Source organism: Neofelis nebulosa, chromosome 9 (genome assembly GCF_028018385.1).
Source record: "Neofelis nebulosa isolate mNeoNeb1 chromosome 9, mNeoNeb1.pri, whole genome shotgun sequence".
NCBI classification, from domain to species: domain Eukaryota; kingdom Metazoa; phylum Chordata; class Mammalia; order Carnivora; family Felidae; genus Neofelis; species Neofelis nebulosa.
Window position 1 is genome coordinate 11067972 of NC_080790.1, and position 14559 is coordinate 11082530.

At 45.5% G+C, this 14559-nt stretch overlaps 1 protein-coding gene across 1 annotated transcript; it reads left to right on the forward strand.

Moving 5' to 3' along the window:
• The first annotated feature begins 1276 nt into the window (after positions 1-1276).
• On the forward strand, positions 1277-4463 carry LRATD1 (LRAT domain containing 1). Its single transcript, XM_058682570.1, has one exon. It carries the CDS (start codon positions 1277-1279, stop codon positions 2153-2155), a length of 879 nt encoding a protein of 292 aa, XP_058538553.1. The 3' UTR covers positions 2156-4463.
• The last annotated feature ends 10096 nt before the right edge of the window (positions 4464-14559 follow it).

Here is a 14559-nt window from a genome sequence, read left to right on the forward strand (position 1 = left end):
CGGCTCCGCCGTGGGAAAGCAGAACGGAGTCGGGAGTACCCAGGTGGACCGGGCACCCCAGCCAGCCAGCGCGGACCGGCAGGCGCACGGGCACCGCGCCGGGTACCGCACCGCACCGTTCCGCGCGGGGCAGAGCGGAGCCGCAACCCCACGCGCCTCCCAGGACCCACCAGCCACCGCCGCCTCCGCAGCACCCATGGGGACCAGGAGACTTTAAAGGAGTTTGGGGTTTCGGGAGCAGGGAAATCACGGGTACGGAGAGGCGGCTTTCTTTGCCTTGGAAACGGTTTTTCTTCGTCCGACTGTTTGGACCCTGTGCCGGGTAGGAGGGAAAAGGGGTCTTTTGGCTGAAAGTGGACCTCCCTACTCAACCCACGCCCACACCCGCACCCGCACCCGCACCCAGACACCGCACTGGCTTCCCCCATCCTTCCCTTTCCTCTTTGTTAGGTTATTTTAGACAGAACGGCCTCGCCCTGGCGCAGCCCGACTGGCCCTGCTGGGGAGAAGGCAAGAGAAGTAAGGGGCGGAGCGCACCTGCTTGTGTGGGCAGGTGTGCCCGGGTGCGTGGGTGTGCGTGCCCTGGCGAGCGTGCAAGCGTGGGGTTAGGATTGTGTGCGAATGTGGGAGTCTGAGTGTGCCGTCGCGAAGGTTCGTCATGGTGTATATGTGACATTATCACACCGATATACTCGCCTGTCTGTGCCTGGACTCCCAGGTGAACAAGCTTTTGCCGGTGTCGTGAGTGCCTGCGAATGTGCCCGAGTGTCATTGTCCGAGGCGCTGTCAGGGGAGGAGTACGACCTAGCGCAAAACTGAGAGGGGGGCTGGCGAGGGTGGGGACAGAAATGTGAGCGCAGCTTGCTCCAAGCTCTGAGGCCCGAGGCGCCCCTTCTTCCTTCCAACCTACCCCTCGGTCCTCTCCCGGGTGTCGGTCTTCTCGCTGCTAACAACCGGCTCTGTCGTCCCCACTGGGACCCCTCGCGCCTTCCCGCTGCCTGCCTCTTCTCTTGTGGGAGTTGTACCGGGTTCCCGGATGGGGTCCGAGGCTGTGTGGTGGCGTCTGCTCTTTCCCGAAGGACGGGTGGCTTCTGCATCTGTCCTGACGCTGGGGAGGAGCGGGTGACTCCAGTGCCGGCGCGGGGGCGGGCGGACGGGCAGGTCCCAGGGGCACCGCACGTCCCGGGGAGGGGCAGCTGGACTCTGATCGTGTCTCTGCCTCTCGTCTGTGCTCCCGCAGATCCCGGCTCCTGGCCCTCGCCTCGCCGCGTCATTGATGGGCAACCAACTGGACCGCATCACCCACCTCAACTACAGCGAGTTGCCCACAGGGGACCCGTCGGGGATCGAGAAGGACGAGCTACGAGTTGGGGTCGCCTACTTCTTCTCGGATGAGGAGGAGGACCTGGACGAACGCGGCCAGCCCGACAAGTTCGGCGTGAAGGCCCCCCCGGGCTGCACCCCGTGCCCAGAGAGCCCCAGCCGCCACCGCCACCACCTGCTGCACCAGCTGGTCCTCAACGAAACTCAGTTCTCCGCCTTCCGGGGGCAGGAATGCATCTTTTCCAAAGTGAGCGGCGGCCCTCAGGGCGCCGACCTGAGCGTCTACGCTGTCACCGCGCTGCCCGCGCTCTGCGAGCCGGGCGACCTGCTGGAGCTGCTGTGGCTGCAGCCGGCGCCCGAGCCGCCCGCCCCCGCCCCGCACTGGGCCGTCTATGTGGGTGGCGGGCAGATCATCCACCTGCACCAAGGCGAGATCCGCCAGGACAGCCTGTACGAGGCGGGCGCGGCCAACGTGGGCCGGGTGGTGAATAGCTGGTACCGCTACCGCCCGCTGGTGGCCGAGCTGGTGGTGCAGAACGCCTGCGGCCACCTGGGCCTCAAGAGCGAGGAGATCTGCTGGACGAACTCGGAGAGCTTCGCCGCCTGGTGCCGCTTTGGTAAGCGGGAGTTCAAGGCGGGAGGGGAGGTGCCGGCCGGCACGCAGCCCCCGCAGCAGCAGTACTATCTCAAGGTGCACCTGGGCGAGAACAAGGTGCACACGGCCAGGTTTCACAGCCTGGAAGACCTCATCCGCGAGAAGCGCCGCATCGACGCCAGCGGCCGCCTGCGAGTGCTCCAGGAGCTCGCCGACCTCGTGGACGACAAGGAGTAGCCTCGTGGGGGGGCCACCTGCGCCTCCTGTCTCCCCGCGCCCCGCTCCCTTCCCAGCACCCGGGCTTCCTGGCCGGCGATCCGCGACCCCCGTCCCCCGTCGAGCGCCCTCCTGCGGCGGCCGGTGCCCAGGCTGCACCCTCGCACCCCTCCGCAAGTGGCCGGAAGTCTCAGGAACTGGCCCCGGGACGAAAGGGCAGCTGTGCGCGCCTGGCTGAGCCCCCCCCCCCCAGTGGTGGTGATGGTGTTGGGAAACCCAGCGTGCGCTTTCCCCTCGAGTTGTGACGGGGGAAAGGAGAAAGGGCTGAAGGGAGCAAGCAAGGACGTGGCTTTCCCCACAGGTCGCTAGTCAGTGACTGTCACCCGACCTCCTATAAAGGGACCATCACCGCCCCCAGTGCGCACACACAGACCAGTCGGAGGTGAGAAATGATCTTTCCAGGGCACAGTTCACCTCCCGTATGAACGTGTCCCCAGATTGCAGGATTTCCAAGAAATCGAGCCTGTCCCTTAGGCACTTGTGAATAATTCCACAAGAGAGCACTTTGGGACTCCGGGTTATCCCGAGGCTGCCCGGGACTTTTCCAGCTCTCCAGCCCCAAGTCTCCTGACATTTGTATTCCAGGCTCCGGGCAAAGCTGTAATGTTTGCTTCCAGTCCTTTCCACCGAGGGAAGCGACCGCCACCCCCACCCCATTTGCCTGTGAGTCTCCCTCGCTGGCAGAAGGGAAGCCTTCCTGGTCCCGGGAGGAAAATGGCTCAGCTGATTTGGTGAGGAGCGCGGGCCCCGCCCCCGGCAAGGAGAAGGTTCACCTGGTGTCTGGGAACTTGAATGTGTGGAGACGGTCGCTTGTTGTTCTTAACCCTAGTTTGCTCCCTGATGGGGCTGCATTTCAGAAAGAGTCCTATTTTTTAAAGGGTTGGAGGAGAGAGAGAGAGGAGGAAGATATGGCAACATTCAAGAAACCAGCATTATTACAACACCATAGCCAGAATATTTAGTTTGGCTTTTCCTAACATAGCAATCTTAGACGGTGGGGAAGTGGAAATAAAGTTTTAAAAGTGAGAGAGCAGTTTTCCAACTATGTCAACAAAGCCTATCGTGTTGATGTTTTTATTGACCATTTTAGCAACATGCTAATAAAATTTCAAATTGAAATTTTTATTTTCATGGCTTTAATCCATGATAGTTTAAATAGTGGGGGCCATTAAGAGTGGATTTAGCTAAGAGCTTAGCTAACATTGCCTTTTCACTCTATTTTTCTCAAATCTTATGAGAATTCTGTTTTTGCATATTGTAGTTAATTTTTGGCTTGAAACGGCAGTCCTCGTAATGGTGAAGGTGTTAATCAATGTGTATGTTGTACTGAATTTCTGTCAGTTAAGGGGTTCACTGCTTGGGTGGAAATTGCTAGCGGGTTCAATGAGGTTTCTTTTCCCCATGTTGTATACCATTACCATTTCACATTTGCATTTCTTTTTCTTCCTCTCCCCTCGATGTCCTTAAGAAAGGACTCTAGAATCGGTGGCTTTTTCCCTTCCTCTTTAGCCAATCCCACAATTCATTCCTGAAAACCAGAAAGAACTTGTAGGACCAGGGCAAATGTGTGTGTTTTCCAAAAACTTAAGGCCGTTGGAAACCCCTTCCTTGGCCAAGGATGTACCAACTTCTCTCCCTGTGCTGCAGCCCCAGCCTGACTGACTGTTAATTGATTCAGTGTTAGACACCTACATCATCTACGTCCCTTCCCAGGGAATTTGTCAAATAATGGTGTTTAGCTAATTGTGGCAAGCAACTGCATTTTGACAGCTGTGATTTAGTTGGACGGCAAATATGGCCAAAGCCAGTTTCTTGGCATTTCAAAAATAATGCAATAAAAACTAGTCGAGGTTAGCTGAGACTGGAAATGCCTTTTTTCATGGTGAAATGGTTCATTCCTGTTTTGTTTTCTTTTTTTTGTTTCCACCTTGGATTCATTCCCTGATCTTGAATCAAAAGGTCAGATCAATGAAATATGAACTAGAGTATTTTTCTTAAGCCTATTGAGTGATTTATTTTTTAAAAAATGTTTAAATGCATATGCTTTTCTTTCAGCGCATACAACGGCAAAACTTTTGCAATAACTAACTTACCTTTGCATGTATGGGGAACTAAAAGTCACTTAATTCCCTAACTTATTCCTCTTTCAAATAGCAGATGGCAGATCATAAACCGAAGTTCTTTATTGTGTCTACCTTCTCCACATTCTTTACTGTGTCCTCCCACTGTATCTTGGCTCTCTGCTGTATTAAACACCATCCTGAACACTTGTTCCAGCAGAACTTCTTGACATTTTGTCCTCCACCTGTCACTCAGAGGGTGGGGCTTAAGCAAAAGAAATGCATCGGTCGATCACACCTAATACTAACATTTTATTTCCTGTGATGGCACATAATCTGATTTTTCTCTTACCGAGATGGTCACTATAAGAACAGAGGACTGGCCCAGCACCTTTATACTTTCTGAGACTCGACTGTCAGTAAAAGTAAGAGTTTGGCCGCCAAAGTAGCATTCGTTCCTGTACTGGTCTGTCAAGGACTGGGTTGATGGTAAGACTCGTACAGATTCACAGTAGGAGAACACTCCTTACAGAGGGGACCCCTGGTCCATGTTAATAACAGCCAATGGCAAAACAATCCTAAGCATCGTGCACCACGGAGAGGATATTCTCAAGATATTATCTAATAACTTTCTCCTGAAAAAGTATATTTTGAGGGCACTGTTAACAGTGTGAGTGAAACCAAATGGGTGGGTGTTCCTTTGAAAGATGCCATGGGCATACTTGATTTTTTATTTTGAGTGAATACAGGATCCCCGGATTTTATCAGAGTTCTAAAAATTAAAGCCAGAAGCCTCCTAACATTTTGATAGAGGTCAGGAATTTACTTTAGGTGGGAGTTCTCCTCAAGAGAACGGAGCTTCACTGTACTTTTCATGATGCTGAGTGTGGCCAAGCTGGAAGTGGGTTCCACCTGCTCTCTGGTAGAGAGGAAACCTACCCTTGTGCCTCTGTTCCTTCTCCACCTTCAGAGGCTGACCCTGAAAAAGCAAACTACTAAAAAAGAATGAACATTTGTACTCCGAGGAGTGCTTTGCTACAGATTTTGTTATTAAAAAAAAAAGCAAAAACAAAAACAAAAAGCTGGGGAGGAGGAGAGAGGATGGGCATACTTTAAACAAAATCAGGTCTGAAACTGGTTACTCTCCAAGTGTACTCATGAAAAACCAATCCTGTACAAATTACATATATTACATTTATTTTTTAAAGTTTAAAGTATATCCATGAGCTAAATATATATATATATAAAGTTCCTCAATATTTAAAAATTTAAATCCCAGTCATGACTGTGTATTATTAAAAGAAAGACTAAATATGGATTCACTAGCAGATAACACACATTTGCACCAGGTTAGAACATGAAACGCAGAAGCAGCTGTAAGACCAATTATGTGACATGATTTTACCACCTTTAAAAAAACATGTTTGATATTTATCTTCCTCTTTGTGTCGTGTTTCATGGTGAACACTTTTGTTTGAATAATGATTTTTTTTTCAGAAATGCATGCCATTGGTGTTCACAAAATAATGAATTAATCTGAATAATCAGTATATCCTAACAGTCTTCAAACATTACCTTATTGGTTAATTACATGTTTATATGTTCTTTCCTTCCCTAAGAGTTCAATCTCTTAGTCATCGAATAAATGGAGCAGAGTGGAATTTCAGTGAAATTAATACCAGAGGCACAAACATCATAGAGCAACCTAATTTCCTTTTGTCCATATGCGTACCTTCAAAGCTTTCTGCTTTCTTGCTTTTAAACAGGTGAAGAGAGTCTTGTTAAGTTTGGCTTTCAGACATGACTTGCCACACGGATAATGGGTTTGTAGGTGAAAAGTACAGACTTTCAGGTTTCTAGAAATACGAAGAACTGTGTTTAGAAAATGGTTAACACCGAACTTGACCTTTTTGGTTGACAATTACTAGCTATTGGCAGAATCTGTGTGTGTGTATGTGTGTGTATATCTATCTATCTATCTATCTATCTATATGTATATGTATATGTATATGTATATGTATATGTATATGTATATATATATATATATGTATATATATACAGATATACACACACACATTTACACACGGACATCTGTGTACACATACACATTTGCATATACACATATACTTACTACACGTTTACATAATGCGTGCATTCCATCTGTGTCCGTAGATTCCTACCAACAGCTAGTAATCGTGTTTTCATTCAGAGATATATACAGACATGTGCACACACAAAGATTATTTAAGACAAAATGGAGAGTGACTTGAGACCTACAAAAACAGGTGACGTTCTCTGGGGTCCTCACAGCTAGTGAACAACTGGACAGCCAGCTGGCCATCCCTGAAACGGAGGATAAAGAGAAAGAAGAAAATGTGGGAGTCGCACTTAGTTTTGTCTCAATTACAGAAGTATATGTTCCTTGTTTCTCTAACTAGAAAGACTTAAGATTCAAAGGAAAGCTGCAAAGATAAGAAAGTAATTACAAAATAAGACGCAAGAGCAAGTGGGAAAGCTGGAACATGATAAAAGAAATGAATAAGCTTTGCAACAGGGGACGCCTATTCTCTAACCAAAGGCAGGAAAGCCGAGATCTTATTTTCTGACCATTTAATAATTTACAAAATCCCCTTGATGCCATCACTCACATGTTGTATGTTTACCTCATTTGAACCTACAATAGAAGAAATTTGGGTATTTGAAGATGTTGGGGAAAAGGAAAAATCGTCTTTGGCTTTGTGGCTGTGGGTGAGTTGTGATGCTTGCATTTACTGGCAACAAGCACCCAGATGAACAGTCCCCTGTGCTGTGGAGCGTAATCAGTCTGTCTGGTTCACTGCGACTTGTGCTGAGGCACAGAGTAGGTGCTCAGTACATATAAGGCTAAGTGAGGCATGTCTACACCTCAGGTGTTCTCGGTGACACCTGATCACTAGGAAAACCAGGAATCCCACCACGTGGCTTCTCTACAAGGAAACCTAAATCACTCTAATTGAAATTGGTAGGCTTTTCCCACCTCAGAAGACCCCACAAAAATATAATTTATAAGGCTTAAGACTAGTATCAGGGGAAAGGTATTCTGAATATTCTATTTGCTAACAGGAAAAAAAAAAAACTATCAAAGAATCCAAAGACAAAATGTTCTTGTCATTTGGTTAGAAAGGGGAAAGCAAACTAATAACTCTGACTATACCTTCCCACAACTTCATCTCTCATTTACGTCAAGGGGAGATTTTTCTTGCATGAAATCACAATATTACTCCTTCAGAAAGAAGCTTATTACTAAAGCTCTTGCTAAGAATTTTCTTCAGTTATGTAAGGAAAAACCTACCAGAATATGAGCTTAACTCTCTGAGAAAATTAGATTTGACGGAGTTTGGTCATGGGTGTTTTTCTGAATAAACATTATTCATTTATATATGAAAATATCCAAATAATGGCTATGCCCATTGGCTTTTATAATCCAATTACTTTTTTATGTGAACATGAGTTCTGAACTTAATTTTGTCCAAAGGGGAGAGGCTTGTAAAATATTAGGTATGAACAGAGCCAATGTCCTAAATTCCAAGCACAAAATAAATGCCTCAAATGTTAATCTGAACTGTATTCAGTCTTCCAAAAAATAGAAAGAGATCATATAAGGCTACTGCTTATGTGCTTTCCAAGAAAATTCTTGCCATCAATCTACAATATAGACGTTAATGTTCTATTCATGCCACAATGGGAAACTTGAGGGCTTCTCTGTTATGACTATACTGATATTTGCTTTAACAAATACATTATTATTCTAAATTCAATCATTTTCCCCTCCAACAGTCCTGCAACATGCCAGCTCTTTGCTCACTGCCAAGCCCCTTGTTTTCAGATTCTCCTGGGGAATGAGCAAATCCAGGGGGATCGTACTGACAATGATTCTGTAAAACATCTCCCCGGCTCTCGGCACATGCTTTGTTTTGTCCTGCCTTCTGCTTCTCAGTGGAATTGTCTGCCCCAGGTCTGAGCCAGAGAAAAGCAAGTCTCAAGGGTAGGGTTGCCCAATTTGGCAAATAAAAATATAGGCCAGTCAATTACATTTCAATTTCAGATAAAGACTAATCATTTTCGTATAGGTGTATCCCATGTGGTATTTGGGACACACTTATACTAAAAATGATCTTTTTATTTGAAATTCAAATGTAACTGCATGTCCAGGACATCACCTGGCCACTCTACTCAGGGAGGACCTTACATCTCTAAGAAGCCAGAGACCTCTGATCTTTCAGAGTGGACAAATTAAGGACACATCCTCTATCCACAGCATGGAAGTGTATTATCAGATTGCTCATGAGTCTTTTAAGACCAAGGCCAGATTCAGGTCCAGGGACAAGCACATAGTCCAGGAGAAGCCGCAGAAGGAAGGGTTCACATACTCCCTAATCACTGAGAGAGTTGGTTGCATGTTTGTGTTGATGGGTGTTTCATGCATCTCTATTCTTATACTCTTTTGATTATGTTTTGTTGGACTTGCCATCCTTTATCTGAGCATATGAGGAGCGCTTTCCCAGATACAATCAGAAATACTCTATGTCACTGTTTCTTTTTTTTTTTTTTTTTTTTTTTAAATTTTTTTTTCAACGTTTTTTATTTATTTTTGGGACAGAGAGAGACAGAGCATGAACGGGGGAGGGGCAGAGACAGAGGGAGACACAGAATCGGAAACAGGCTCCAGGCTCCGAGCCATCAGCCCAGAGCCTGACGCGGGGCTCGAACTCACGGACCGCGAGATCGTGACCTGGCTGAAGTCGGACGCTTAACCAACTGCGCCACCCAGGTGCCCCTCTATGTCACTGTGTCTAATCCCACCTGCTACTTATCCCAATCCGGGTCCTCACGTCCCACCTGGCTATCCCATACCTCCCCTCCTGTCTCTATCCTTCTGGTGCCTCTATCCAAATGTGTGTGGCTACAGTGATCTTTAAAAAAAATAATAACGTTTATTTTTGTTTGAGAGAGACAGAGAGAGAGGAAGAGAGAGTGCAAGTGGGGGAGGGGCAGAGAGAGGGGGAGACACAGAATCCGAAGCAGGCTCCAGGCTCCGAGCTGTCCGTATAGAGCCCACCATGGGGCTCTAACTCATGAACTGCGAGGTCATGACCTGAGCCGAAGTCGGACACTTAACCTACTGAGCCACCCAGGTGCCCTGATCTTTTAAAATACACACTCGTGCTCACAAGATAAAGACCAAACTCCTTATGAAGCAGCCAGTGTCCTCCATGGTCCAGCCCTTGTCTGCCACCAGCTTATACTAAGGCCACATAAAATAGTAGGCAGAACATGTAGTTTTCATTCATGCTTTCATGACTTTCTATGTTGTCCCCTTTATCTGATTGCCCTTCTTGATTCCTGAGGGGAGGACTCTTATTTACCTGCCCTTCACAGTAGCGCCATGTTACTCCCTGATACGGCTTTGGTAGTTTTCTTCTGTGTGTTCCCACTGAATTTGTTTAGACCTCCCCCAGACTCTCCCCTACTATAAATGTTGTTTACATCTGTCTCTCTCTAGACTGAGCTCTATTGGGAAAGGCTCTGCGACTTACTCATTTCTGCACCTGCAAAGTCGAGCACTTCCAATAGATGCTCAGTCAGAGTCTCCTGAATGAATGGACGAAGTGGGGAGAGGGAGAAAAAGCCGGCCCCTCCATAAGAATGTGGGACATACTGCCCGTGGTTTCTCTCTGAGCCAAACCACAGTAAGAATGGGCTAAAAGTGTCAACATCTACATGATTCTCCCTAAAAACCCCACCGTAGAAAATTAGCTTCTGTTTGGAAAATAAGCTAGAATTGTGAGAAATCTATATTAGACTATAGACGATGGGAGATTAGCCATACAGAGTTGAAAAGGCTTCTCTGCCCTCATTATACTGATGCCAGCATTTCTTCATGAATGAACGTTATGAGTTTCATTGTGATGGAAATGCAGATTTGTCTCCTCTTGGTAATTCAATCTCCACCTAGGTGAGATAGCTCTGTGAGTTGCAGATTTAGAAGGCAGCTGGGGGTTGACTTGCACGAAGTAAAAATGAGACAAGACATTTCCCACATGGGCTACTTTAGTCAGTGGGCCCTCAAAGACCAGAGATGTTCCATTGGCGCAGAACACGTCTGAAACATCCAAGTCCTGTTCACCTTTTGGAAAGTAACATCTTTCCCAAACTTACTAATAAGCAAATCACCTATGGCGTCTGTGGAAGGAAAGCAATCCCCTTGCCTAACATTCCAGCAGGGGGAGCAGGAGAAAACCAGTCTTCTTGGATCGATGACATTTGGACCTCTAGCTAGCTGAACGGCTAGAATAACTTGAAATAATGTGAAGTGCAATTGAGCACTAAAAATGTACCTACATTAATGTCTTATAAAATATATATACTTTCATATTTGAGATCTTCCCTGAAACTCTTAGGAGAAGCACCCTGTATTTTTCCAGTGAAATAGTATTCTCTGAGCACCTCTGGGCATTAATGTAGTTTAATCTGGTTTGGGTCATGGTTATGGCTATTTGTACTTAAGAAAAGGTATTTTAATTTGAGATTTTTAAACCACAATATCCTGCTGAGGAAAAGAAGTGTCAAAACTCAAGAATGGGGTGCTTCTTTGGAGTGAAATACTACTAACTTGGGGTTAGGTGCCTAGGTAAATACGGGTTATGGTAAAACTGCTTTTGCCCAGAGAGCAATTTCTAGAGGAGACAGCAGATGAGACGTTTCATTACGCAGCCTCACCATCCTCATTTCGGAATCAGTGCCCCTTGCATACATCTGTTTTATTTTTATTATTTTTTTTTTAAATTTTTTTTTCAACGTTTTTTATTTATTTTTGGGACAGAGAGAGACAGAGCATGAACGGGGGAGGGGCAGAGAGAGAGGGAGACACAGAATCAGAAACAGGCTCCAGGCTCCGAGCCGAGCCATCAGCCCAGAGCCCGACGCGGGGCTCGAACTCACGGACCGCGAGATCGTGACCTGGCTGAAGTCGGACGCTTAACCGACTGCGCCACCCAGGCGCCCCACATCTGTTTTATTTGTGTGTGATTTTATGAGACAGGATCTACACAAGGAAATGGGAGCAGAGGTAGTTACTTCATCCTCTACAGACCAACAAAGCAAGTGCTCGACAGCCCGGATCTGTCCTGCCCATGTTACTTCCTTAAAATCTTCAAGGGTTTTCCATAACTTGCCAGATGAAATCCAGACTGCATGGCATCATTCGAGCTGTGCCCTGTCTGTCCCCTATCCCCCAAACTCTGAAGCTTCATCCCTTGACTCGTCACAGTAAGTTGTCCCTATGAGTCCTCTGTACTGAACCACTTACCTTTCTCCAAAAACCATGTCATTATATGTCTTTGCTCAAGCTTTCATCTACATAGAACATCCTCCCCGCCTTCTGATCCACACGTCAAAATCCTCCTCATCCTTTCATTCACAGGACATTTATTAGCTGTTCCGTGAAGCCCTCTTTCTCCTGCAGTACATTCTACTTCAACAACAAGCCAAATTAATCCTTCTTCACGGGCTCCCATAGTGCTTTACCTGAGCATTTAACATTCACTCTACTCACTTAATATTCCAATTTTCAGCCCCTAAGCTATGTCAAACACAATTTACTGAAGTTAATGGGAACCAGATTGCCTGCTGAATTGGGTTTTAATCTTGAGGTAGGGATCTTGGCATTCTGATCTTTGGTTCCTTAGTAGCTAGTATCTGGTCACGTTGGATGCTCAACCAATGCTGACTGCATTTCACTCAGTTAACTTAATTAGAAAGCAACTCTTTTGTTCTAAGAACAACGGTAAGCGCTTTTTAAAAATTAATGTTCTCTGGGGCGCCTGGGTGGCTTGGTCGGTTAAGCGTCCCACTTCGGCTCAGGTCACGATCTCACGGTCCGTGAGTTCGAGCCCCGCGTCGGGCTCTGTGCTGACGGCTCAGAGCCTGGAGCCTGTTTCGGATTCTGTGTCTCCCTCTCTCTCTGCCCCTCCCCTGTTCATGCTCTGTCTCTCTCTGTCTCAAAAAATAACTAAACGTTAAAAAAAAAAAAAATTTAAAAATTAATGTTCTCATGGGAGATCAACTCCCTAAACATTTGGTGGGTCCCTGTTATAGGCAAGCCTTTGTTTTACATCATGTGGATTCAAAACATAGTCTAGACTTCCAGAACTCCATCTGGTAAAGGAGAGAGGTACACTATCAGCCACAATCCACTACAGCCTGGAGTGTAGGTCGTTACCAAGGTACAATGAAAAAATATACTATAGAAGGTCAAAGGAAGAAGCACTTGGAAGGAGACATCAACTTCAAGAAATGAGTCCTTGACTTGCGTAGAAGATCTGAGTGGTGTTTTTAAGACAACTACACATTTTTGTTGAATCTTTATTAACAGATGGGAAAATAGATAATTTTGGCATGTTATTTAAATCCAATAGACACTCTTTTGTCATTTTTATGTAAAATGCTATTTTTAGAGTAAGTTTGGTCCTACAAATTCTGTAGATGTGAGATTTACATATATTGAATCAAAGCCATTTTGCTGTGGAACTACTGAGATTGGCAGGTTATTAGCATTTAATTTACCAGTTAATTCGCCTCCCAGTACATCTCTGCAGGCAAGATTTTGATTGATAGGTGAACTGGTTGCCTAAGATTTAGTTCACAGGGTTAGGACAAATTCTCTAGCGAGAAACTGCAAATTTGGGACTTTTTGGGGAAGGGCTGGGGGCCCTGAGGAGTGATGGTTTTAGGCCATCTGAGAAGATGCTCTCATACAGGGAGAGAGGCCAAGGCCACAGACAGGAGGGCAGAACAGTTTTAAGGGGCAAGGTAACTGTAGAGAAAAAAGCCACCAAAATGTCAGAAACCATGAGGACATTACTCAGATGCACTGTGCAAAATGTGTCAAGATTAAGACCATTTTGCCAGGCAGAATTAATAGCTGACGCGGAAATATGGCCGGCAGGAAACTGACAACTCTGAGAACTGATACCGGCTCTCAGTCTATATAAACATTCCAATTTCAAAGTGCATTGTGTTTAATTTAAAAATGGCCCTGTGAAGAAAACAGGAAATCTATCAACTTTGACAATATTCCTTCAATTCAAATAACAGAATTTCTTTGAAGAAAAATAAATCTAAGCCTGTTGCACAAGGACACCCTGAATTTGCTCAGGTCTTTCCCATGGGCTTTGATGCCAAGTGTTGGCTTTCTAAATTCTTCTAATAATTTTAATACATATGTCCATGAAATCTAGCATATGATATAAGCAAGTTTTTCCTTCTTGTGTGGAATTCTCATTTGCTTGAAAATGGAGAAATCCCAGATTCTTTGCAAAGACGGAGAAATAGTCAAAACGTCCAGGTGTATATAGGTGTGACTGGAGAGCAATTCTTTATGTGTTGAATCTCATGGTAATGAATTCCAAAGAAAAACAGCTGACTTTATGCATTTATTTTAATAAGGCCGTGAAAACAGTTCATTTACAGTATAAAAACCCCTTGTCTTTTAAAAATGCTAGACAGAATATTTTAATAAATTAAATTTGTCTGCCTGTCAAATCTGTCAAATTGACAAGAACCCTCAAGGAGTATTGCTGATGTTGTAGGTTTATTCTTCCAATAGGATTACATTTGGAATTTAATATGGGCTGCTTAGTGGAAGAATCCATCCATCAGAGTAATTTTAAGTAACAAACACTAACAGAATATCCTAAGTCTCCAACCTTCTAGGGCCAGGGTGATTCTATTTCCTTTGCAAACTATTTTATTACCCATGATAGTGTCCTGAATATTAGATTTGTCTACAGTGATGAAATAATCTAAGGAGGCAAACAAGTCCACATCATCAGAATAATAACTACTGACATTACTCAGAGATGTGCGGCCTACACAGTCATTGTCATCCTTACAACTAACCTGTGTCAGATCTCACTGTCCCCTTTGTACAAATGGGGGTACTGAGGCTCGACAGGGGTAAGCACCCAGCTCAATATGACACGGCTTGCATTGAGTAGAAACAGCATGTTAATTCAGGTGCTCTGATCTGAAGCCATTATGTTTCTCTGTCTCTCACAAGATTTCCCTGGAACAATCAAATGTCTCCTTCCACCCTTTTCTCGTAGGGAAACTCCACTTCAAGTTTCCTACTAACATGGGGGAGTATTTTTATTAGGCCTCTGCTAGCAGTTGGACAAAGAAGAACTCTTAATTTCTCAAAACAATGTACCTAAGAGAAGTAGGTATTAGGGTGTTCAAAATCACAACCACAGGGGCGCCTGGGTG

What these genes read in the sequence shown, in the direction of transcription:
- LRATD1 (XM_058682570.1), top strand. Translation starts at nt 1,277, where the DNA reads ATGGGCAACCAACTGGACCGCATCACCCACCTCAACTACAGCGAGTTG.